At 42.2% G+C, this 26,744-nt stretch overlaps 1 protein-coding gene across 1 annotated transcript in view; it reads right to left on the bottom strand.

The window, feature by feature from the left end:
• Positions 1-1,768: 1,768 nt before the first annotated feature.
• ADGRD2 (adhesion G protein-coupled receptor D2) overlaps positions 1,769-26,744 on the bottom strand; it is a 43,459-nt gene continuing 18,483 nt past the window's right edge. Inside the window, exons 13-26 of the mRNA XM_074284829.1 lie at positions 23,436-23,614; positions 22,293-22,396; positions 21,610-21,712; positions 19,140-19,293; positions 17,727-17,860; positions 16,186-16,301; positions 14,287-14,407; positions 11,471-11,512; positions 10,064-10,117; positions 9,620-9,770; positions 8,086-8,144; positions 6,987-7,055; positions 6,649-6,679; positions 1,769-1,984 (exon numbers count right to left, since the gene is read on the bottom strand). Of these exons, the coding sequence (XP_074140930.1) occupies positions 1,977-1,984; positions 6,649-6,679; positions 6,987-7,055; positions 8,086-8,144; positions 9,620-9,770; positions 10,064-10,117; positions 11,471-11,512; positions 14,287-14,407; positions 16,186-16,301; positions 17,727-17,860; positions 19,140-19,293; positions 21,610-21,712; positions 22,293-22,396; positions 23,436-23,614 (1,325 nt within the window). The 3' untranslated portion in view covers positions 1,769-1,976. The remainder of the gene's footprint in view (positions 1,985-6,648; positions 6,680-6,986; positions 7,056-8,085; positions 8,145-9,619; positions 9,771-10,063; positions 10,118-11,470; positions 11,513-14,286; positions 14,408-16,185; positions 16,302-17,726; positions 17,861-19,139; positions 19,294-21,609; positions 21,713-22,292; positions 22,397-23,435; positions 23,615-26,744) is intronic.

Raw genomic sequence — 26,744 nt, 5'->3', positions numbered from 1 at the left:
TGATTTTGATGCACAAATGGGAAATACTTTGTTGTCAAAGAGCCAGTAAGACAATGTCTTATTCTATCAAATCAAATGTGTGTGTGTATGTGTGTGTGTTTCATTATCAAAAAAGGATTAACACAATAGGATCTTATATTCTCTACATCTTTCAGTAAATTGTGAAATGATAAAGTGTGGTCCATTGTTGAATATCTTACTTGCAAAAGCCTCCTTGTTTCCTAATAATTCTCTCATCAGAAATGTTCTCAATTTATATAGAGAAAATGTTGATAAAGATTCTGTATAGATGAGAAAGAGTAGATGTGTAAGTCAGTAGTCAACGTTATTCTCTCAGATACCTGAGATTTTTTCCCATGCTTTTGATATCTTCTCCTTTGGATAGTTTGAGTATGTCCCCACAAATTTATTCCCTCTCATAGGGATCTCTATAGCCTCTTGGTCTAATCCAGCTGTTTTTCCTATTTTTTTCTCTTCAAAATTAACTCTTTATGAGCACAACTGCATTGTTAGGATTCAAGTGTGGTTGCCCCATTATTCTCAATAGAGAAAATAGCTATTTCTTGCTACTATTTTCCATTTTTCTTGTGTGTTCACTCCCTTTATTTTCACCTGTGAATAACTTTGGCATGACTTAATTGTGTATCTTGACAAGTTTTCTTTAAACTGGATTCCACTGCTTCTCTCTGTTCTATGAGATGATATTGCTCATAATCAAACTTCATTTTGTAGATGAAAAAGACTGAGTGGGGGGAGGGAAGTGTGACTCTATAGTGAAAGTGAACGTATCAGGATTAGAATTTAATCTTCCTGACTCCACACCCAATGTTTTTTCCATTGTTCCTTCTAGCTCTAACATCCCATATTTTTGAGTTCTGAAATTCTATTATTTTTAGGTCCCTTCAAGCTTCATCATTCCAAAGTCTAAGGTCTTTTCTAACATTCTCTAAAGCTCTATACAATACCAAATGGTATGCTAAAGCATAAAAATTTAAAGTGCTATTTAAAAAGAAACAAAAAAGCAGAGAAGAAAAATCTAGTAAAACCTATAAACATATTTTAAAAAGCTGATGTTATATACAATATTTCATACCTCTACAATATTCCATACTCATGGACATTGACCTGTGCAAAAAGTAAGAGTTTGGGGAGAAGTGATTTTTCATATCTCTTTTTTTGGGGGCAGTCTTTTGTTTATTATTTTGCTACAATCAGTCTCAATTGTTTTGTGATTGTTAATTTTAATGAATTGCATTGTAGCCATTATGTATTAAACCCCCCCCCCCAATATCAAATGGTAGGTGAATCTCAGACATGAGAAGGTGGAAATTGTCCAGAGGAGGGCAAGCACAACAAGATCATTGAATCTAGGATGATCAGTTGAAAGGAATAGGGATGTTTACCCTGAGAAGACTGAGGGCTGAACTTATGCCATTTGTCCCCAGGGAAATGAATCTGGAGCAAGAGAGGGATGCTGCAAAGAGGTAGATGTGGGTTTAATGTCCAGAAAAGCTTTCTACTCTAACATCTGTTCAAAGGAAAAATAGAGACTGCTAGATGGCCACATATCAGGTGAATTTTAGTGGTGATTCTTCAGTCATGGGTTGGACCACAAGATAACTTCTGAGGGGATCTTCTAACCCAGATTTTGTGTTGGGTCAGAAATGTTATCTTAAGACACATTGCAAAAGGCGAATCCCAAACCACCCAGTGAGAACATGTGCTCCACCCAGGTCTCTGGTTCTATTCCATTCAATTCAGTGCCACCATTCAAGTCAACAAATGTTTATTTCAGGCCTCCAGTGTGCAAGGCTCATGTCCTTGGTGTGCTGGCCAAGTTCTTCCTCTGGGCTGGGGGTGGAGTGCTGATTTCCAGGATGTACATCCGAAAGCTTGGCCCGAGACTGGCACGATGGGCAGGCAACCTTCTCTAAGGGCTTTACAAGTTCTGTTAGGGTCACATGTTGACACTTTCCCTAGAAACCTGGAATAGAGCAGAGACTAGAATTAAGGCTATAAGGAATTAAGCCTAGTTCTGAAGGTGGAACTGGTTATCTACTGATGTTCTAGATCCACTGGGAAGAGAAAACAGAGAAGGGAAAGGAAGGAGTGGAGGGGAAGGGATCTTTACCTATGCCCATTTCATCTGCTACCTAATGCTTCAACTTCTACAAGAAGGGTTCAGAATTTCCCAAGTCTATTTCTTCAAATTCTGCCTCTATGGCAGACTAGTAGAGAGAAAACAAGGCTTTTTCAGGGGAGGGGAGGGGAAGAGAGGGCAAATCTGGCTGCTTCTGCACTTAGCATTGTCTGGCACCTAAGGGATGCTTAATGCTAGTTGACTGACTGACTGGTAGGGGGGAAGGGCATGGTCTGGGAGATAGATGGACCCAAATCTTTGGAGACATTTGGCTGGGAGGGGCATGAGGGTGGTAGAGTGGTGGTGATGATATTGGCCAGATTTTTTTTGGACAGAGATTGACCTTTCTGATGTATTATTCTTTGAGGGCTGGGATGGCTTGTTTTCCTAGGGATAGGAGGAATAGAGTACCTTCAGACTTTTAGCAGGGGAAAGAACCAGATCACAGGTAGGCTTGTGGTAGGTAGGGTTTTCCTTAGGAAGGTGAAGGTAACCCCACTTTCTGCTGGGAAGGAGGTCTTTTTCTTTGAGATGAGGGAAAAGGGCTGGGGTAGAAGAAAAAACTGTTTTCCTGAGGGGGGTGGGAGGCACCTGCTCCCAGAAGTGGGGGGTGTATCTCCTAGGGCTACTTTCCCCGTTTCTCCCAGGGAGCTGGGCCCTGCTGGGCAGGGCAGCACCTTCCTGGAGTCAGGGAGAAGCTCACTCCATGTTGCTATGCATGGCTTAGCAACGTGCATTCACTGAGGATAATGAAATTATCCCTAGGAAACAATGCAGAAATCACTTGAAGCCAAGAAGGAGCCAGAGCTGCTGGCATCCCTTGTTTGTTAAGACAAGGCTTATGTCACAGGAGTTGGAGGTGGGGAGGGGAGGGAGGGAGGGAGCTCTGAGTTCATTCTTGCTTCAGAGGAAAGGGAAGAAAAAAAAGTGGGGGGATAAGGGTAAAGTGGTCATTTTGGGTCCTGGCACTTGAAGGTGAACCTTGGGGGGTTGTGGAGGGCTAAGGGGAAGGAAGAGGAAATCCATGGGACTGGAAGTGTCCAAGGAAGGGCATGTTTACCCCTGCAAAACCTGCCCAGAGACCAGACTAGAACAAGGATGCTAAGGTGAAGGACGAACCATGCGGTAACTCTCCAAGCCATGGGCCATGCCTTCTTTCCTGGAAAATCTGACCTTTCTTTCCCCCCAGGGTCACTGCCTCCCTCTGTTTCTGTCCCCTACTAAATGCAATGGCTCTTCCTTCCCTCCTTGTCCATACTGGCCTTTGCTTCTAGGGGAAAGAGGGCCTGGGGTGAGATAAGACACATGAGGACCATTTCTAGCCCAGTGTTAGAGTTGAAAAGGATCTTAGAACAAGGGACTGCTATAATATGGAATGTAAGAGTTGGATGGGACTTTAGAATATTAAAAGTGGAGGGATCAATGGAACAGGATGGAGAAAAGGTAAGTTGTCAATAGTTTGTGTGTAAAAGATCTGAGGGCTTTAATGAACCTCAAGCTGGACATGAGTTAACAGTATGACATGGCAGTCAAACAGCCTCATTGAGACTTTTTAAAATTACTAAATCAATATAGAACCTGTTATTAAATCAGTATAGGAAGTTTCTAGGAAAGAACTTTATGATCTGTAGTTTTAGAGAGCTGCCTAGGGTATTGAGAAGTTAGGTGACTTATACAAGGTCACACAGTTAGAAGCAGATTCTAAATCCAGATCTTCTTGCCTCCAAGAAAATTTACCATCCATTATGCAGTCAATTTGATCTTAGATTGCTTTAATAAATATGTGGTGGCCAGAATGGGAAGTTCATCGATCCTAACTTTAGTGTTGGAAGATCTAGTTCAATCCCCTCATTTCTCAAATGAAGAAAACTGAAGCCTAGAGAGATGAAATGACCTGAAGTGACCAAGGTCACCTTCTTCCAGTTACGTAGGATTTGAACTCAGGTCCAATAGCTCCAACTTGAAGGTTTCGTTTCCATCCTAGTCTTAGCACTGGATTCTGGAGTACTGTGTACAGTCCTGGGTACTGTGTTTTATAAAGAATCCTGTCAAGTAAGAGACTATCCACAAGAAGATGGCTAAGATGTTGAAAGCACTATGCTATTGGTGGAACTGGAGGGATTTAGCCTAGAAAAGAGAAGACTTGAGGGAGGGGGAATTCTGATGACTGTTTTTGTCAGAGGCAAAAATAGAGAGTTCCTGTGAAATAGTGGAAAATAGAGAAAACTAGCTTTGACGCTTGTCTCTGCTAATTTCTGAGTGTGGGACACCAGGCTAGGGATTCAGTCTCTCTGGTCCTCCTCCCCTTCTCTGAAAAATGAGATATTGTCAGACACCCGCAAGGAAGGTCCTTTATAGGCCTACCAAAGTCAGCCACTTAGTGGCCTGGGTGAAAGTCCCAGTGTTGCAGAGTTGGATCTAACAATAATAGGAGGCACTACCTTTTGAGTCAAGTTGCCCCAAAGTGGCAGGGATGGCCATTAAGTCAGTGAAGAATCCATCTGTGGAGACTGTCTCGCAGAAGAAAACTCACTGAGGAGACTGGAGAAGGCACGGTTTTCCAGATAGGATTAGACTAGGTACTCTCTGGAGTCCCTTCCAGCTCTGAGATTCATCAGATTCAACAGTTCCAGGAGAGACCTTTTTGCTACCAAATAGTTATGTGTTTTGGGGCAGATTATTCCCCCTCTCAGTAGTTTCTTTCTCTGTAAAATGGGGTGTCTGCCCCCCCACACCTATTATCTCACAACTTGGGAGGATGAGACTGGTGGATCTCTTAGGCTCAGGAGTTCGGGGTTCAAAAAAGGACTAAAAGTTGATGGAGTTATAAGGAACAGAGACAGCCATCATTATGGTGCTGGTAGTCATGGAGGGTGGGATGGGGAGGTAGGTGCCTAATAATGAATGTTTTCTGTTCTAAGGTCCCTTCTGATTCTAACAGTCCATGTTTTGGGCTCTAAAGGATAATCCAGCTTCAACTCTCTGAAACAGCAATGCTAACATTCTAGGATTCCCCCTTCTCTCCTCTTCTTCCCTTTGTCCCTAGGACAGGGATGGGGGAAGGGGAGAGTGGTAGAGAAGGGGGTGAGGGGAAAGTGTGAGCTCTTCTCAGAAGTTGACAATTCCCTGGGAGATAAATGATAGTGACCTTGCTACACCAAATGGCTCAGGACAGTAAATTCTCCAGATTTATCTAGGACATGGGCTTGTTTAGTTAACCTGGTGTGGGGGTGGGGGGGCACAGATGACTGGAAGGGTAATTATATATCTGTATATATCTATGCAAAAATATCTGGGAATCATGCATGGAACCCACAATACTGCAGGTGACATGCATCAGGGGCAAACAGATGCAAACAGATAGCTACAGGGGATTGAGGAGGGGCTATGTCATGGTTTTACATCCCTCTCTTCCACCCCACTTTTATCCCCCTCAGTGTCAGGCTCAGCCACAGTCCTCCCCAACTGAAGAGGGCTGCCTTTTTTTCCTGGGGGGAGGAAACAGGATAGCACCCCACCAGTTCTGAATATCCTCTTCCACCTGGGCCACCTCTGGATTCAGGGGCTACTGTAGGAAGGGGGGAGGGGGAAGACCAAGAAAGGAAAACTGGGAGCAGGTGGATAAGTGGTTCTTGTGTCAGTCCAAGGAGACTCATCTCCCGCCTTTGGGCTTGGGGGAGGTGGAATGAAGGAAGAAAGGACCTTCTGCTTTTGAGCAGGGAGAGGCTAGGGAGGTGGGAGGAGAGAAAAGGCATCTCTGAATTTTGAGGGATGGGGGTAAAGGGAAAGGAGGGCCTCCTATCTATAGGGAAATAGTATAGTGGGAAGAGTAGAGAGCAGGGAGGTCTTGTGTTTGGTGACAAGGGGGGGCAGGTGGGAGGGGGAGATGAGATCTCCTGCTTTTGTGGGAGGAGAGAATGGGGAGGGGAGGAAATAGCAGAAGGGGAGAAAGAAAGGGGCATGGTGGGGCCAAGGCAGCCAGATTCAAAACTGCTTTGTTTATCTTCAAGTTTAGACTCTTTTCCCCCTCTCCCTTTTTACCCCCCACCCCACCTCAGTCATTTCCCTCACCCACTCTATCAGCCACAAGGTTCCCAGGGATTCTCCTTGCCTTTCCCACAAAAGTCCCCCAAAATAAATCCTGCTTTCTGGAAAGGGACCAATTAACTGAGGAATCAGCAATTGAACATATAAGAACCTTCTTCCAGGGGACAAAGTACTAATGGAGGTCTAATGGTGAAATCTGTGGCATGAAATTACATATTTGAGGCTTTGAGGGGGACAGGAACTGAGGGGGGAGAGGGGACAAGATGGAGAAAGTGGTAAGGAGAGCTCTGCTCCCTCAGATTAGGCTCCTTTCTGAATCACATCAGAATTTCCAGGGCGAGGATGGGGGTAGGGAGCTGTTGCTGAGCCCCATTCTGAGCTCTGGCTCTAGGTCACTTATTCCCCAGCCACCAGCCCTCACCTCAGGAAGGGTTTTGTCTCTGCCTCCTCCCATTTCATACCTGAGGATTTGAATGCTGTCAACTCCACTGCCTGAAAACAGGATGAAAATCAAAGACAGGGTTATTAGCACATCCCAAATCAGGGGAGCCATGGGAATTTTGTGCTCAGTTTCCCCATCTAAATTCTACTCCACCTTTTCTAGAAACGCCTTCCCCTCTCTTCTCACTCAATTCAAACCTTTTTCTGTCCTCTCTCAATATTCTGTCACCCCAAGTCTGCCCCTAATCTGCCTTCCATTTCCCAATCTAGCTCTTCTCAACTCAGTCCTTTCTTCCTTCCTCCCTTCCACATGTATTCCAAGGACTCAGAAGTTAGGGGTCTGTGGGAAGGGGCTCACTGGCTTCTTCTTGTGACCTTCCTCATTCCTGGGCCTCCGTTTCTCCATCTGTAAAGTGACAAAGTTAGACTAGACGACAGTGTAGGACCTGGAATTCCTCCCTTCCTGGAATGCTGGGGGGCTGGGGGAGGGAGAATAGGATCCCCTTTTAGTAAAGTTGGCTTCTCCTGGAGCAGATCAGGGACTGGCTGCCCACCCCCACCCCTTTCCCAACAGCTGCAGCTGTTATGAAATGGTTTCCTCATCTCCCTCCTCCCCTCCAACACCAGCCCAGCAACAAACTGATTCGATCTCTCAGCCTCCCTCCGTCTCTTGGCCTTGGCATTCAGACACCATGTGGAGATTAATGCTCCCGGACTCAGAAATCATGTCCCCTGGCTCATCTCCCAGCTAGCACCTCCCTCAGGGCTATTCTGCCCAGTAACTGAATGCCCAGCTGCCTATTCAGCCCCCGATGGCTGAAAGCTCCTCTGGCCTGGCGGGCTCAGGGTGGTGAGCCTTAGCTGGTCCACCAGAGGTCCAGAAGAGGATGGGGGAGCCTCCAGTGGACTGATCATCTGATCAGGGTTCTACCTTTCCAATCTCTTTTTCATTCCTTCTGTTTTCTATGCTGGACAGTAAAAGCATCCCCCCAGTCTTGGGATTGCCCAGGTTAGACCCAGGGGCTAGAGGCAGCTTTAATAGAGTGAAAAGAGTAGTACACAAATCAGACTAAGAGGTTCCAACCCCCAGCTCTCTCCTTGACTCACTGTGACTTTGGGCTCCCCGTTTTCTTAGCTTTAGACTGAGAGCATTGAATTAGATGATCTCTAAGATCCCTTCCATCTCAAACAACCTATGTTCTATGTCCCAACAGTCAAGATCTCTTCTAGTTCTGATGGTTTGTGCTTCAAGCTCCCTCTCAGTCTGAACCTTTCATGTTTTTATGTATACTTTGGTTCTGACATTCAAGGTCCCAAAGGTCCTTTTTAGTGATAGAATTTTGTGATGAGTCCCTGGGGCACCAAGGCATCTTGGGATCTGTATCAGTTCCTCCATCCTGGTTCAGGGCTTCAGAGAATGCTCCCATCCCCAAACACCAAGTCCAAAGGCTACTTACTGACTTCTCCGATGACATGATGGATGAAATCCCCACTGGGATTCTGGCTCCGAGATTCCCTGGAGTTTTACAAAAGCAACAATAGTCGTGCTAAAGTTTGGCTTTAATGGAACCCCCAAATCACCAAGCTGGAGAAGGAAATGGCAAACCACTCCAATATCTTTGCCAAGAAAACCCCAAAAGGTGTCACAAAGAATTGGGCATGACTGAAAACCGACTCAACAAAATAAATCACCAAACCTTAGACACTGATGGAGAACAAGTCATCTTCCTTATTTTGTGCCACTGAATCTTCAAGCCAATGAAAAAATGATTGTCCCTTCCCAGAATACCCCACTCTAACAAATGGCTGCTCCTCACTTCTTTGATCCTGCACCCCTTTTTTAAGGCTCCTCCCAGTTCTAACAGTTTAATTAAGAGAGAGCTGAACAATGTGGAAGAAGATCAGAATTGGACAATCTGGAGTAAACATCCCAGGGTTATGGTAAGGATCAAACCTTAAAGCAATATATGCATATTAATCATTATTACTGTCATTATTTAAGTTAAGCTTCTCTGCTAAGTATCAGTTTCCTAATCTATAAAGTGTTAATAACACTGCCTGTACTCAAGAGGTCACCCTGAGGAAAAAACCCATCAAAAGCTTTAAAGTGCTATAAAAACAGGAGTTATTCTAGTGTTCTAAGGTCTGTTTCACCTCTAACAACCTCTTTTATTGTTAAAGATCCTTTTCAGAATAATCCAAATTATTTCCATTTGCATAATATATTAAGATTTACAAAACACTATTCTTCCAAAACACTCAGTGTGCTTAGCTGTACAAGAATTATTATCCCCATTTTACAAATGAGGAGACCAATTTAGTGACTTGTTCTGGCTCATTCCACTTCTATGGACTTAAACAAGTGATTAAGTGATATTGTGGATAGAGTGCTGGGACTTTGAGCCAGGAAGATATGAGTTCAAATCCTGTATCAGATATCTACTCTGACTTTGGGTGAGTCATTTAACCTCTCATCTTCAGTTTCTTCATCTGTAAAATGGGGCTAATACTAGCACCTCTCTTCCAGGATTTTGTGAGGATCACAAGAGTTATATTTGCTAAGTACTATGCAAACTTTAACATGATAAATAGATGTTACTATTATTATTATTAAACTCAAATCTTCTGCTACTGTTTTAGCTGTCTAGCATTCACTATGCTGCCTACAGGGATGGTTCAAGGATCTATTAAGACAGGATTTCTTAAAGTTTTTTTTCTTGTGATTTCAACTGAGAAATTTTTACATGACTCAGGCATATGAACATATAAAATATGAAAATTAAACATTTACTGATAATAAATTATGATTTTGTGACTTCTACATTCAATTATGAAACCCAATATGGGGTCCCACTTTTAAAAAGGGAAAAGTACTAGTCAAATACTTAAGATGACTGTCCCAATTTGAGAGATAAAGAAGGGATGTCATATAACAGGACACAGTGACTTGCCCAGGGTCTTGCAATCAGAAGGAAAGGGGCCACCTGGTACCTTGGCGGACAATGTTCCCTTGAGGTGGGGCCCGAATGGCTGTGGCTGGGGTAGAGGTCCTACTGACAGGAACAGGAAGAATTCCTTTCTCCATCTCCTGAGGAGCTGCATTCCTTGGGCTGGATGAGTAATTTATTGGCCGAGAACAGTTCTGTAAGTCACAAATCCCCTGATGATTCAGGTGGGCTGAAGTAAATTGGAAGTCCAGAGGTTGGGGGATGTGGGTAGAAAGCAGAGCTATGTATGCATGGGCCCCTGAGTTAGACTGCCAAATACTAAGTTCCCTGCCTCCCCTAAAGGAAAGGGGAGACCCAGCTGATGTAAAGTGCTGTCAGATACATCTCATTTTTATCACACAGGTAGGAGGAAATATAGAGATCTACAAAACATTATGAAGGTAAAAGATGCTTCTGCCTTCCCCCAGATCTCACATGCAGTACTTACTGTAAATAAGAGAGCTTTCTTCTTCTCCTTCATTCTCTGTATGGCAAGTCTAACCTGGGATGGGGAGTGAGAGAAGAAACAGGGATGAAACCGATGGTAATATCACCACAGAAATTAAAGAAAGTCCAAGCTACAGGGTCCAACCTTTTAATTTTACAGAGGAAACTGAGACCCAGAAAGTGACTTGTCCAACATCACACAGTTAGTGCAGGATAGAATTAGGACATGAACCAGTCTCAGGGGAATAGAATCTGTCTTAAGCAGGGGCAGCAGGTCCTGATTTAGCTGGACTTTGGAGACAACCTTGGAGTTAAATTCTGGCCCCAGACCCTAAGAGTCTATCAAAATCCACTTAAGGATTCTTAAGAGAAAATTAGGATCTTTGCCTCTCAATATCTAAGGGAGTATCATATGGATGAGACAAGAGGACAAGCATTTATATAGCACTTCTTATATGCCAAGAAGCAAATGTGTAGTGCAGTGAGCCTGAAGTCAGGAGGATTTGAGTTCAAATCTAGCCTCAAACACTAGGGTCACTGTGTGACCCTGGGCCAAGTCACTTAATCCTGTCTGCCTCAGTTTCCTCATCTGTAAAATGAGCAGGAGAAGGAAATAGCAAACCATTTTAGTATCGTTGCCAAGAAAACCCCAAATGGGGGCATGAAGGATTGGGGATGATTCAAACCACTGAACAATTAACTATTTGCTAAGTGCTATTTACAAGGAGATGCTGTTATTCTGTTTTACAGCTGAGGAAGTTAAGGCAAACAGTTTATGTGGTCGCACAGCTAGTGATGTCTAGGATTAGTTTTGAACTCTGGTCTTCCTGATTCTAGGACCAGCACTCAGCCAATGCACCCACCAGGTGCTTCTGTGAAGGGGAGGATTAGACTCTTTCTGCTTGGTCCCCAACAACAGAACCAGGACAGTGGGGGCCAGGCACATTTCAGCTTGACACAAGAATGGCCACCTCAGTAAGTAATGGGTTTCCCATCACAGAAGAGTCTTAGTGGAGGCTGGATGACCATTTTGTCAGGCCCGACAGGGGAGAGTCTTCTTAGTAAGGGGCTGGACTAGATGACTACTGGCTCTGAAGGTGGAGGATCTTGGGCTGAAATCTCACTGCTACCTGTGCAAGTTACTTTGAGTGGGTCATTTGGGCTTAATGGCCTCCAAGAGCTTCTCTAACTCAAGATCTCAGATCTTGGGACTATTGTAGCTCAAAGATTCTATGATTTTGAGATTTTCCTTCTCTTCTACAATAGTTCCCTCATTCTTTCCTTCTCCACACTGCATCATTATGACCATTTGGGGTCATTCACCATTTGGTGAAGGGTACTGAGTCACATTCTCAATCACTGAGGCAATCTTAAGGTGCTCATTGCTAGACTCTTCCCCACCACTCACCTCACTGTTGTAGACAGCATAGACCAGGAATATGTACAGCCCCTAGAGACATAACACAAAAAGGTTAAAGCATCATTACTCCAGCTTGGGGGCTTGGGATAATCTACCTGCTTCTGGAGGGAGGAGTGGGCAGGGGCGCAGGGCCTGCCATTTTCTTGTGTGGGAGGCCAGGTCAGGGGGAAGCTGAATGGGGGAGTGGTGATGGCTGAATACCAGCTCCCTTTTCCCCGAGGAAAACCAAGGTTGGCATTTCCTTTGGGAGATTTTGCCCCCTAGTGGCCTGAGACATCACAGTGAGCGTTGGAGTTGGTTCAGAGATCCCCTGTGATTTACCTATTGGACTAAAGTTTTCTAGAGTCTTTCTAGGTCTATGTTGTTTTAGTCTGTTTTAAGGACCCTTCCAACTCTAATATTCTATGTTCTAAAGCACGGCTTCTTAAACTTTTTTTTTTACTTGTGAGCCCCTTTTTATCTGAGAAATTTTTATGTGATTCTGAGTATATAGGTATGTAAGACAGATATATAAAGCAAACATTTACTAATCATAAAATCTCATGACCTCCACATTAAGTTATAAGTCCCCATGTGAGTTGCGAACTATAGTTTAAGAAGCTGGGTTCTAAAGGAATTCAGTAAGTCCTAAGTTAAAATCCAGCTTTAAACTCTTACCAGCTGTGTGACCCTAGCAAGTTATCTGTTTGCCTGCCTTATTTTTTCCCCTTCCCTTCCTCTTCTCCTAAAGTCTCATTTTGCTCAATAGTCCATGTTCAAAAGTCCTTTCCAGCCCTCACTTTCTATATTCTACCACAATTTTATGCTTTAATGCTCTGAATTTGATGTCCCAAGTTCCCTCCTAGCTCTAATGTCATATGAGTTTATGAGAGACAAGATCATAGAAAAACTGAAATCAGCAGAGATAGAAGCAAAGACAGAGATGGTGAACCTGAGATGAGCTACAGTAGAGATTGGAAAGGAATAAGCAGAGATAGAATTGCAAAGGAGAGACTAGGACAGGAAAGAGAGATAAAAAATATAGAGGTACTGAGTGAAATGCCTGATGAGGTCCTGGGTAAATAGGTATGGGACTATAAGACTGAGCTGAACCCCAACAATGCCCTTTTCTGCTTGCCTCAGGGAATTTTTATTTTTGCTGAGGAAATTAGGGTTAAGTGACTTGCCCAGGGACACATTTTAATTCAAGTCCTCCTGACTTCAGGGATGGTTGCTCTATCATTATACTAACTAGCTGCCCTCTCAGGGAGTAATCTTATTAGTATTTTAGGCTTTATCTACCAACCCCACCAAGTTAATCATGACTTGAGGATCTGCCATCTTCCACTGAAGGAAGAATTAACTAACAGGTCTGATCAGAAGATTTAGAAGAGGTGCTCTAGAAGAGGAATGAGCACCTCCAGTGGGTACCATCCTGAGTGCTCTGATGCTTCCCACCTCCCATTGTCTTCCTCAGATGAAGCCTGCTTCTCTGCTGAGTAGAGGGAGATACCAGGGACAAGGAGAGACATGGAGAGACAGGAAAAAAAGAACGGAGAGAGAGAGGCAGAGAAAGGAAAGAGATAAAATGAGAGAAACATGGCCAGAGATAGGCAGGGAGAGAGAGAACAAAGACTTAGTGTGAATGACAATCAGATTTTTCCTTCTTTCCCAATAATAAGGGTCAGTTGCTGAGAGCTGGACTGCGTAGGAAGAAGGGGAGAAAGTTTTGAGTATAGTCTTCCAGGGGCTATGGATGGTTCAGGAGTTAGTGCAGATGGATCCTGGAACTTCATGGAAATGATGTTGTGGAGCAAGAGCTCTATTGGAGGATATGGTTGGACACTTTCTCAGGCCTCAGAGACCAGATAGATGTTACTGACCCATTTACAGGACCTGGAAGCAGAGAACTCTGTCCCCCTCCCTCTGCAACCCCTTCTTTCTCCCCACCTTAGACTGGTCAGACACAGGGCATTGGGAAATCTACACACACACATGCACAAGCATCCCACTGTCCCAGGTTTGGGCTTCTCTACCTTATAAGGTAAGATTACACAATAACAGTTCACACAGGCTTTCCACACAGTTGTCCTATGAGCTAAGGAGGGCAAGCATTATTATCCCCATTTTATAGATGAGGCTAAAAGAAGGGCGGGGACTTGATTAAAGTTACACAGCGTGTAGCTACAATGTATGTAACATAATTACTTAGTATCATAGATTTAGAATTGGAAGAGACCTCAGTGGCCATCTACTCTGACTCACTTTTACAGATGGAGAAACTGGGGCTCAGAGAAGTGAAATGTCTTGTTCAAGACCACATAGCCAGAAATTGTCTGGTGTGAGAGTTTAAATCCAGATCTTCTGATTTAACCTATTTTTGCGTTTCCTGAAAAGTCAAAAAGGGCAGTAGCAGGTGGAAAAAGCCCTGAATTTGGAGCCAGAGGATTTAATTCAATAGAGTTGAACCTGGGTTTGAATCCCACCTTTTAAATTTCCTAGTACAGTGACCTTGGGCAAATAATTTTTCCCTCTGGGCCTCAATTTACCCATCTGTAAAATAAGGTCACTGGATTGGGAAATTACGAATTCTAAGACTGCTATGTAAAGTGATCTCATTACTCAATCGCCAATAATGGGGGCCAATACCAATCCTGGAATCTGACTCCTCTGCTTGGACTTCTTAGTCACCTTCTGTAATGGGACACTTTGGGCAGAGGAATGATAAGGAGAAAATAGAGGATCTGGATGTCCAGGAAGGCCAATGAGCTGGGCCCAGACCCTCTATCCTGCTTTTCTTCTGTTGTTCCCTGAGTGGGGGGTACCTGGAAAGAGTTGAGGATGATGGACACATATGCCCATGCCATGCTGAGGTGTGCCAGCATGCTACCCAGCCAAGTCAGGCCCAGAACTGGCAGCAGCACCAACACAGGTTTGATTGTTGCCCTGGGGGAAAAAGGAGAGAAAACCCCATCAATTCAGAAGCCAAGATGGGACACACCCTGCTCCCATCCCACTCCAATAAAGACCAAGGTCAGGGAAGGCAACTTCTGTCCTATCTTCCCATCACTATTCTATGAATAGTCGTTTGCTCATGGGCATTGATTTCCCTTTTCTCTGCCTGTAAAATAAATAGGGAGCAGAGGGTAAGGAAAGATTGAATTAGAACCAGGGGTTCTGAACCTAGAATATACAAACTTAACCTTTTTTTGATAACTGAATTTCAATATAATTGATTTTCTTAGTTAATCATATATATTTTAGTTAACATAATAAAAGCATTATTCTGTAAAGGGGTAATAAAAACATTATTGTGATAATGAGCCTTCTTGGGCAGAGGAATAATAAGCAGGAAATAGGACCAACCCAGAAGGTTGGTGAAATGTCATTCCATGAGATGATTCAGACTAATTCCAAAAGACTTGTGATGGAGAGACCCCTCTGTATCTAGAGAGAAGACTATGGAGACTGAATATGGATCACAACACAGTATTTTCACCTTTTTTGTTGTTGTTTGCTTGTTTGTTTTTTCTCATTTTTAAAATCTGATTTTTCTTGTGCAGAGTGATAAATGTGAAAATATTTTTAGAAGAATTGCACATGTTTAACCTATGGTAGATTCCTTGCTGCCTAAGAGAGCAGGGAGATGGGGACAGAGGGAGAAAAATTTGGAACACAAGGGTGAATGTTGAAAACTTTCTTTGCATTTATTTCCCCCCTAAATCCTACACCCCTCACTCAGAACACTCTCTCTCTCAAGGCAGATCCCAAACAAACACTACTTTTTACAGTGAAGAAATTTCTCTTTCCAAGAACTTCTTAGGAGGTTATTTTTGGAAGGACATTTGGGCCATGATATTGCTCCTTCACTTCTCCATCAGCTCAACAAAGGCAGACAGAGGGGTTAAAATGTTCCAGCTTTGTTTCAGTACCCACTAACCAAAAGTGCCATCTTTTCTCCTCTATCATGATACAAGACTTTTTCCTTTACCCTTTCCTTTCCAGATTTGAACTCAGGTTTTCCAGACTTCAGACTTGGCACTGGGCCATCTAGCTGGCAGTTCTTTCTCCCCTACTTACCACTTAGGGTTCTCAACTTGGGAGAAGCTCTCAGCTTGGGCCTTCTATTCCAGACTGTGTCCTTGGGCAAAAATAAGTCTCTTCTTGTTTCCTTCCTGAACTGGGGGGATATGGGACAGATCCACCATATGATCCTGTCCACAGACACACTCAAATATTCATAGGGTCACAGACCCAGAGCTAGAAGGGCCTCAGAGGCCATCTGATTCTAGCTCCTTCCTTCTCTACCCAGAGGGAAAAAAAGTAACTTGTTTAAAGTCACCCAGGGATGCCATGGAAGCCTTCTGATTCTAATTCAATGCACAGTATTTAAATATTTGCAAAATATGTTGCATAAATGAGCTCATTTGAGCCTTACAACAATATCCCGAGGAATACAGATATTACTATCTCCATTTTTTTCACTCCAAGAAACAAGCTCTGAGACACTGTTTGTCTGTATTCACATAGCTAAGGGTGGAGACAGAATTTGAACCTTATTGTTCCTGACTCCAAGTCCTAGAATCCTATCTACTATATCATCATGGAGCCCCATAGATTTAGGTTAGATGTCCAAAATTAACCTGAGTATTCGCCCATCACATTCAGATTGTCACTGAAAATTTCTCTTTGGTTCTCAATAGGTGGCCCCAGTGGCCCCTTACCATATCTGGATTCCAATCTGCCTCTCCAGGGTATGTTGGGGGCTCAGCATTCTGGACCGTCGCCGGGCACTGGACACAGTGACTATCACCACTCGGAACAAAATGAAGGTATTCACCTGGGGACCAGAATAGATGTGTTATATTCCCATTTCCTCAATATTTATTCTCTCTATCCTTCCTGGGTCCCTCTTCTAGCTTTCTCCCTCAGTGCCTTGCTTTCTGTTCCTTCTCCCTCTCTTCCCATCAAGAATTACTATTCAATGTATAGAATATATGTACATATATTGGATTACTTGCTATCTAGGGAAGGATGGGGGGGAAGGAAGGGAGAACAATTTGGAACACAAAGTTTTGCAAGGGTGAATGTTGAAAACTATATTTGCATGTATTTTTTTCCTTTTTCACTTTATTTTTTAATAATAACTTTTTATTTTCAAAATATATGCAAAAATAGCTTTCAAAATCTTGTGTTCCAATTTTTTTCTCCCTCCGTCCTCTCACCCCCTTCTCCTAGACAGCTTTATATGTATTTTGAAAATAAAAAGCTGTTATTAGGGGAAAAAAAAGAACTACTTTTTATAGAGTCCTCCAAAATTCAATACCCCAGACCCTCAGGACTCACCTCCAGATATTCCTACCTATCTACCCAAATAACAGTCCTAACTTTGTCCATTTGGATCTTATTTCCTTTTCCATGAAGCTCTTTTCTCTTCCTCACTCCCCTTACCCTCCCATAACAACCCATCAGCCTCCTCAGGACGTACAGTTTTCTTGACCCTAATTTAATTTTCCTAAAATCTGTCTCCTATCTCCTCAGGATCTGTTCTCTCCCGTCCTTCTTCTCTAGACTTTATCCCTGATCTCTCAGATCCCCACATTTCATCCTAAGCCCCCAAACTTACTTTGTTTTTAAAATTAATTAATTAAATTAATTTTTACAAAAATTTTATGCATAGGTAAATTTCCAGCATTGAGAATTGCAAAACCCTTTGTTTCAACTTTTCCCCTCCTTCCCCTCTACTCCTTCCTCCAGATGGCAGGTTGACCAATACATGTTAAATATGTTAAAGTATAAATTAAATACAATATATATATATATACATATATATATACATATATATATATATATGTCCAAACAGTTGTTTTGCTGTACAAAAACAATCAGACTTTGAAACAGTGTACAATTAGCCTGTGATTGAAACAAAAAATGCAGGCGGACAAAAATATAGGGATTGGGAATTCTATGTAGTGGTTCATAGTCAACTCCCAGAGTTCTTTCTCTGGGTGTAGCTGGTTCAGTTCATTACTGCGCTATTGGCGCTGATTTGGTTCATCTCATTGTTGGAGAGGGCCTCTGTCCATCAGAATTAATCATCATATAGTATTGTTGCCAAACTCACTTTCTATTTCATAGGATCCACCATTCTCTTGGATTTCCTGGAGCCTTCTCATTTAAGTTTCACTGAATATTCTCTTTCTGGCCAATCCCAATTTTTAGAGCCACCCCCTCAGGGCTCCCCTTGTCCCCACCTTTCACTCACAGTCAATACAAAGAGGACAGGTCCTGCAAAAGCCCAGATGACACCTTTCCGCAAGCTCAGCCAGCAATGATGATCAGCCATATAGCCATCAAAGGAGGAAGCCAGAGTGATACCTACAACGACCACTGGGAGACCTGTAGGAGGAGAGAGATGGTGGGTGACAGAGGAAACGAAAGTTTGACCTTACAAGCATACCAACTTTTTAAGCAATACATAGCAACAGCCTAATGAATTGGGGCCAGGTCCCTTTCTCAGCTTGGGGCTGAACACCGAATACAAGGGGAGATGGACTTTTATATATTAAAAACAATAAAATAAGGCCACTTAATTAAAAGGAAACAATTAAATGTCAGATAATCTGATTCTTAAAAGGATGAAAGATTAGGGATTTAAATTGAGAGGGGAAGAATGAACAGATGCAATTCCCTGAATTCTGAAAAAGGTGTCCCACTCCCCTAAGTGTCTGTAAGATAATAACTGATTGATCAATACAGGACCGATTTTCAGGTAAGACATATGAGTTGCTTGAGATGTACAATTGTGAGAAAACTTAGTTGAGTCTCTAAGCAGCAGATAGAGGTAGTCCAGTTTCTCAGCCACACAAAAAGTGTTCAAACTATACAATACAATAAGGTTTTCTCCTAATTCCTACAATTGAATAAAGTTTTCTCACAAGGCAGAAATTGGACTAGACCCACAATCACTTAGAAAGAGAATTGAGGTAACTCCAGAATTGAGTCACAGTGTGGTTTACACATTTCCTACAATTAACCAGTCCCTGTCTTAATTCCCTCAATATTATCAAGACCAACAAGATATTAACAATCATTTCCAGCTTCTCTCCCCAATTATCTCAGACCAAATAGCCTTAGTTTTTCAGACCACTTCTTAGACACTTTGGGGTATCTCCTTTATCTTTTGGTAGATGGAATAAGGGGAATTTTGAGAGAATCTGGAGTGTGGGGAACAAAAAATTTGGGTCTGGATTGGGGAACAGCATCAGGGACAGAATTTGTGCATATGTAGTCATGAGTTCAATTCAGGTTCATGATTAGAGGCAGTACTGAGTAGTGGTTAGAGCCTTGGATTCCTAGTGGAGATGGATTTAGAATTCAGAGAGACTTGAGACCTCCTAGTCCAATGACCTTATTTGACCAAAGCAAAAATTAACCCAAGGAATGTGTCATTTTTCCAAGATTACACAGACAATAAATATTCAGTCTGGGATTCAAACTGAGATATTCTGACTGTATCCAACACTGCTATGACATTTTGGTCCAAATATCAGCCTGCCTCTCACATAGGCTCATCTCTAAGACATCATTGTTTGAAGTGATAATGTAGTCTAGTGATCTCTTCTCCTTCCTCCCATCTCCCTGTCTTTATGGGCCTCCTGGATAGCTCAGTCCTTACCCCAGCCTATCATGTAGTAAAATCTCATCCTCCTGTCCTCACTCTTGTTGACAGCTACAACCTTACTCCACAGCAGAAGCCCCTCAACCAGCATCCAGGTAAAGGCAGCCATGAAGAAGAGGTGCAAGAAGGCTGTCAGCACCATGCACACCACCTAGGACCGGGAAGGGCAAATATAAGGGCCAGTGTATCATCTCCCACATCTTGGGCCACCTCAAATCTTGAAATCCTTTCCATTTCACTCATGGGGCTCAAGTCAGGAATTTGACTCAGAATCTGAAGCCTTGGTCAAAGGAGTGACATTCCTCATCTCTGACTCTCAGTTTCCTGATCCATAAAATGGGGACAACATAACATCTCCCACTTTACGAGGTTATAGTAAGAGAAAAACACCTTGAAATTGTAAAAATGCTAAAGAAATGGAAAATAATTAAATGATTAAAAAATGATGACATATGAAAGGAACACTGAATATGGAAAAGCTCTGGTTTTGTCTTTTATTATTTCATTGGGAAATCCACTTCATGTCTCTGAGATTTAATTTCATCAGTAAGACAGAGATGATAATACTCTGTACTGTCTACCTCAAAGGACAGTTGTGAGGACCAAAGGAGATCAAATACATGAAACATTTTGTAAACCTTAAGTTTTAGTAGGTGGCTGTCAGTTAGAAATGTTATTAAAAATCAGCAGCTGCATCAGGAGGATGGTTCACACAGGAGGCAATTAAACAATGTTTATTAACTGATCTGTTGATTCACAAGAATGAGTGATACAACGAAAGTCAAGAGATCTGGGTTTTTGTTTTGACTGCCACTAATTCTGAGTGCCTCTGGGTAAGCTGCTTTCTTTCTCTCAATTTCATTCAATTTCCTTATCAGTAAAATATATGCTTCCTTGTTTCCCTTACAAGAGTTTTTGGAGGTTCAGATGAGACATGGCATTGGCAATTATTTCTAAAAGTACATAGGGAATAACATGGTTTGTTCTGGGGGAGTGAGTGAAGAAGTAGGATGGAGCTCACCAGATTTACCCAATTCTTTTCAGTCTTGATGAGGCAGCTAGGAACAATTAGGAAGGCTGGAAAAACTCCCCAATTTTACTTCTTTGCAGATTTCTTAAGTGGAATTCTCAGGATGATTTGAAGAATCTCCAGGTCAGCAACCAGAGATATAATAGGAATTTAAAGTTATTTGGGAACTATAATTTAGATAATCTGAGCTGGACTGAGTAAATATAAATGGGTAATTTTGGATGAAATAGTTAAAAAGACAAACTAAAATACCTTCTCTACCTAGTTGTCTAGGACTTAAATCACAAAAGAGTTAAAGGTTGTCCCTTTAGCTCTTGTTGTTTGTCCCTCATTCTGGAAGAGGATCATGCATGACATTAGGGAGGATGCCATGACATGCAAGTGAATCTCTGTGTAGTCACCTGCCTCACTTTCTCTTCCAGACTCATCTGGGTCCAATGGCCAGATACAGGGTATCTGGAGGTGGCCCTGGATGAAGAGATGAGGCCTTTTTAAGGCCAACAGGTCTTAGTCTGATCTGGGCATTGATTAAAGCTAGGTAAGAAATGAGCCAGAGTAGCCTCTTCTACCTAGTCAAAAAAATCAATCAATCAATCAATCAGTCTGGGAGAAGTCCATCAGAATTTCCGGCCAAAATGGAAGCAATTGCTATTCATTCTGAGTCAATCAGGGCCCAATCAGGGACCCAGTGGGGCTTGGCCAATTGGTTGTTGGCCAATCAATGAGAGCCGAGTCCTTTTAGGTCTAATCATCAGTGACAGGTGCAGCAAGCATGCAAAGCAGCTGGAGACCAGGAGATGGCAGCAGAGAAGTTGAGTCATGTATGATGACATCACAGGGAGAAACTAGCAGAGCCTGGAGCATCAGAGGTATGAATTAATAATAACAATTACTATGTATTTAGTAGCAATGTGTGGGTGTGAGAGTTGGGCAATAGTGCCAAAAAAGTGCCATGGAACTGATATTTTCAAATTACGGTGAGAGTTCCTTGGCGATCAAATCAGTCAATACTCAAATTAATTCAGGCTATTCACTGGAAGATCAGGAAATGAATCTGAAACTAAAACACCACACAATGAGAGGATGGGACTCACTGGAAAGGCTCTGCTGGTGGGAAAGTCTGAAGGCAAAAGGAAACAGGAACGGCAGGGGATGAAATGTAATGAAATGAAACTACTGTTTGTGCTCTGGTTAGCTGGTAAGAGAAAACACACAAAGGAGGCTGTGTGCTTTTAGTTTGGTTTTTCGTGGTTGAAGAACAAATATAAAATGTAAAACTGTCCCGGGCCTCTGTCTGGTCCATTCCTTCTTCTCTCGTAAGAAGGTAATGAGATGGAGGGGAGAAAGGAAGGGATATCTTAGAGCCTTCTCTGTCCAGTTAGGACCCATGTTCCCCATTCTGACTCACGCGCACACCTCCAGGTTAGGGCTGCCCACCTTCTTGGCTTTTGCCCATTCGCCGAACATGAGAAGGGCTTCGGCAGCTGCTAGAGCAAGGATAAGGTTCTTGTGAACGGTGGTCCTCTCAGACTGTGGGAGCCTGGGGGAGACAGACAAGAAAGAGGAGAGGGAGAAGGAAAGGAGGAGAAGGGAGGAATATGAGAAGGGAGGAGGAGATGAAGAGGCAAAAGGAAGCAATGAGGAAGAAAGGGAGATGAGGAGATCAAGAAGATGAGTAAGAGAAAAAGGAGAAAAAAAAGGGTGAGTGGAAGAGGGAGGAGATGAGGATGAAGAAAAGGAAGAAATGGAGTAGAAGAAGATGAGATGACAAAGGAAAGAAGAGATGAGGAGAAGGAAGGAGGGATGGAGAGGGAGGAGGCAGAGGGGAAAGTGGAGAAGAGGGACAGGGGTGCCAAGAGAAAAAAGACAAGGAAGAAGATCTTCCCCAAATCTCAACAACGTTTCATGTGCTCTCCCCGCCTCTAGCTGGTACAAAGGTGAGTGCTCAGATCAGAAAGGAGCTGGATGGTAGGGCCAAATTTGAGGGAGCACCTGAGCACCTCCTTCCCTTGAGATGCTTGAGAAGGGGACCATATGAGTCCCAGGGAGCCCTTGTGAGGTGCAGGGCAGTCTGGGGCAGAGCACATGCAGGGCTCATCAGATGTCTGAGGATCCCTTACCCAACAGCCAGGAAAAGGATGAAGGTGGTGATGAGAGCACAAAAGGACACTCCACAGCCGATGAAAGAGAGTGTCTTCAGCACAGACTCCTCTTCAGAGCTCCTCTGTTTGAAGAGATGAACAAGGCTAAACCACATGGAGATGCATGTTATTTTTTTTTTTCTACCCATGTCAGAATGACTAGTTGGGGAAAGCTGCTTTTCCTTTCATCAGTTTCCTCATCTTTAAAGTGGGGAGCTTGGACTGGTTGATGATTAAATTCCCTCATGGCCCTGACATTAGTTGCTTTGGTCTTTCCCAGCTCTACATTTTCATATCTCTTCCAACCCTTAACATTCCCCTCCTATAGATCCTTACCCCCACTGTCCTCTCTCCCCAACCTCAACCTTGGCCCAATCAGGATTCTGATGACTGTAATTGGATTATTATTAAAGACAAAAATTAATAATAGCAGTTGGCATTTCCTTATAATTTTAAAATTAACAAAGTGCTTTGCACATTTTTAATTAGATTTTGACAACAACTCTGAGAGGTAGATAAATTCTATTCTTTCTCTTAAAAATAATAATTATAGCCTTTTATTTTTCAGAACACATGTAAAATAATTTTTCAACATTTCTCCTTGTAAAACGTTATGTTCCAAATTTTTTTTTTTCTCTCTCTCCCTCTTTTCTCTCTCCCCTCCCTGGATAATAAGCAATTCAATATAGGTTAAACATGTGCAAGTCTTCTATATATATTTCCACATTTATCATGTTGTGCAAGAAAAATCAGATGAAAAGGGGAAAAATGAGAAAGAAAAGAAATAAATAAATAACAACAAAAAGGTGAAAATACTATGCTGTGATCCACATTCAATTTCCATAGTCTTCTCTCTGGATGCAGATGGTTCTATCACAAATCTATTGGAATTGCTTTGTTATTCTATTCTCTTACCCTATAGTTGGGGAAACTGAGGCCCAAACTGAGGAGGGTCACACAGCTAATAAATGTCTGAGACAGAATTTGAAATTCAACTCTTCCTGATTCCAAGGCCAACACTCTATCCACTGTGGCACCTCACTATTTCCAGTACTGATTGAACCCCTTAACTCGATCACCAAACACTTTTCCCTACCCCCTTCTCCTTTTTTTCTGACCCACCTGCACATCAAACACCTGTAAAAGGATGGCAAAGTTGGTGCTGTGGTTGCAGAAACAGGAGGTAGATTCTGGGTGCTGAGCAATCACTACACATCCTTCATTGGACCAGGAGCCCCCAGCCTCAGAGCTGATATGAGAGGAAAACAGAGGACCTTTCATTAGAATGAGCTCACACTGTCCTATTATTATTAGTAGCCTGGAGCACTGCTACCAGGCTGGATGCTAATCTTGCCACTAATTTAATATCTAACCTTAGACATAATTTGTCCTTTCAGCTTTCTAATAATCTACAGAATAGGGCTGATAAACCTATTCTACATATTCTACAAGGATGTTGTGAAGATAAACTTGGACATTCTAGGTCACTTCTCTCCTGAGGGAGGGGAGGAGGTGCAATCCTGGGTTTAAAGCCAGAAAAACCTCAGTTCAAATTCTGAGTAAGACACTTATTTGTATGATTCTGGACAAATCATTTAACCTCTGCCTGCCAGGTTCCTCATTTGTAAATGGGATTATAATAGCACCTAAAGCTTGTTGTGAGGATCAAATAAGGTAACATTTGTTAGTGTTTAGCATAGTATCTGGCACATAGTAGATGCTTAACAAGTGTTTCTTTTCTTTCCTTCTTTTACTCTTGCCTCCCTCCCTGCCTTTTTTTCTTCCTTCCATTGTCCATCCCTGCTTTTTTTTTCTTCCTCTCACTCTCCCTTTCTTCCTTTTTTCCTTCCTCTCACCTTCCTCTCACCTTCCATCCCTGCCTTCTTTCCCTTCTTCCCACACTCCATCCCTGCCTTTTTTCCTTTCTTTTACCCTCCCTTCCTGCCTTTTTTCCTTTCCAATGCTGGGTATGAAATAGGGCTTGCATTCCCAGATGTGATTGCTCCCTCCATTTGGTTTTGTTCAACCTTTTTTTTTTTTTTTTTTTTTTTTTAATTTGCTAAATGGAGGGTTTGGGGTAGAGGAATAAGGTTTTTGTTTCCCATTTTGTCTTTATTGTGAGGTTGGGGCGAGGAGAAGAGAGGGAGAGAATAGAAATGCATGTTGATTGAAAAAAAATTAATTAAAAAAGAAAACATGATGTGAAAAGCAAAAAATTCCAGCAAAACTTCTAAAAACACCCCAGCACATGTGCAGGCACTACAGTTGTGATATCATGGAAATAACATTAGATTTAAATTCTGTGGGCCTGAAGTTTGAATTGTGACTCTGCTCCCCATTATCCTCAAGTCAAACTTGAGGAAGGGATGTATAGCACAGACTGATATATTCTGGATCGGGAGTCAGAGGACCTAGTTTCAAATCTTGCCCATTCTACTTACTACCTAATTGATATTGAGCAATTCCCTTAATGGGGGCAGGTAGGTGATACCAGGTCTGGTCAGAAAACCTGAGTTCAAACTATTCTCAGATACTTACTAGCTGTGTGACGTTAGTAAGTCACCTAACTCTGTTTGCCTCAGTTTCCTCATCTGTAAAATGAGCTGGAGAAGGAAATGGCAAACCACTCCAATATCTTTGCCAAGAAAATCTCACACAGAGTTGGAAACAACTAAAAAAATGAGTGAACAATAAAAATTCCTTTAATCTCTCTGGGTTTCAGTTTGCTTACCTAGAAAGTAGAAGTTCCCTTCTAACTCCATTCCCTAAGAGCCCAAAATATTAACCAAGAAAAACTCCAAATAGGTGCAAAATTTTATCCATGGTTAATTATTATTGTTACTGTTGCTTTTATAAGTTTCAAGGACTTTGCACTTAACTCATTGACAGAGCCTTCTCCTATCAGAGACCCTGAATCATTTAGATGTTTTGGGTTTTTTTTTACGGTTTTTTGAATGATGGAAACCTTTGGGGAAGTCTCTGGAAGCCTATGGACCCACCTAATGGTAGCTGGGAGGTGCAGTAGATGGAATGCTGAAGCTAAAGTCAGTTCAAATTTCACTTCAGACACTTACTAGCTTTGTGACTTCTATCTGACTTTCCTCATCTGTAAAATGAGGATAATAATAATACCTACCACCCAGGATTGTTGAAAGGATTAAATGAGATAATATTTTTAAAAAAGTTTAACACTGCCTGGCACATAGGAGGAACCCAGTAAAGGTTTGTTTCCTTCTTTCTTTTCTTCCTTCTCAGAATAATGTTTTTTAAAAGCATAAAATAATTCCTAAGATTGCAAAGGAAACAAATTACATATAAATTATTGTTTTTCAATTGTGTCAGACTCTCTCGGAGTCCAATTCATTTTACAGATGAGGAATTCAGGCAGAGTTAAGTGACTTACCCAGGATCACCCAGCTAGTAAATGTCTCAAGCTGGATTCAGACTCAGGATAATTGACTCCATGCCCAGCACTCTTTCCACTGGGCCACCTAGCTGCCCATTACATGTAAATCATGTTTTTCCAAATATCAAAATATTTGTTCAAATATTAGAAGAACAAGTTCATAGATTATGGGTTAAGAACTTTTGATTTAGGGGGAAAGATTGGGCACCAACTCTAGTAACTTAACTGTATCCTCTATTATGGGTAGGGGAACAGGGTAAGACATTTTATCACTAAGGTTAATCTCAACTTATGTGAACCTCAGTTTTTTCATCCATAAAACTATATTTAAAAAAAGCCTGGGGGCAATTAGGTGGCACAGTGGATAGAGCACCAGCCCTGAAGTCAGGACAACCTGAGTTCAAATGTGGTCTCAGATACTCAACACTTCCTATCTGTGTGATCCTGAGCAAACAAGTCACTTAACTCCAATTGTCTAAGCAAAAACAAACAAACAAACAAACAAACAAACAAACAAACAAACAAATAAAAGCCTGGTCTACCTTCCTTATCAGGATTGTTCTGAGGATCTCTAGGTAGCCATAATATTAATTCATCATCATATTTATCATTAGCAGCAGCAGCAGCAGCAGTTCAAGGATTTCCATTATTATTAGTATTGAACAGTAATCCCTTCTCTCCACTGTATGTGTGTAAATGTATATATCTGGCTGTGCCTTTAAGTATCTATATACATACATGTGTGTACATTTATATTCATATGCATAGTATGTAGTATATAGGCATAGACTCTGTCTCTGTCTCTCTCTCTCCATGTGTGTCTCTTATCTGAAGGCATGATAGGCAGGCAACAATCCCTCCACTCATTACTTCGGGACCCTCTCTACCTTCTACTCCCCATTCAAAAGACCCCTTCAATTATTACACATTCCCCCCAAGCAACAGGAAGGAATCATGTCCCCTCACATTTTCCCTTGGAAATCAATGGGAATTCTTTAAGAGAAGAAACAAAAAGAAAACCCATA

This window comes from Sminthopsis crassicaudata, chromosome 2 (genome assembly GCF_048593235.1).
Source record: "Sminthopsis crassicaudata isolate SCR6 chromosome 2, ASM4859323v1, whole genome shotgun sequence".
Taxonomy (NCBI): domain Eukaryota; kingdom Metazoa; phylum Chordata; class Mammalia; order Dasyuromorphia; family Dasyuridae; genus Sminthopsis; species Sminthopsis crassicaudata.
This window is presented reverse-complemented; position numbering and strand designations above follow the sequence as displayed.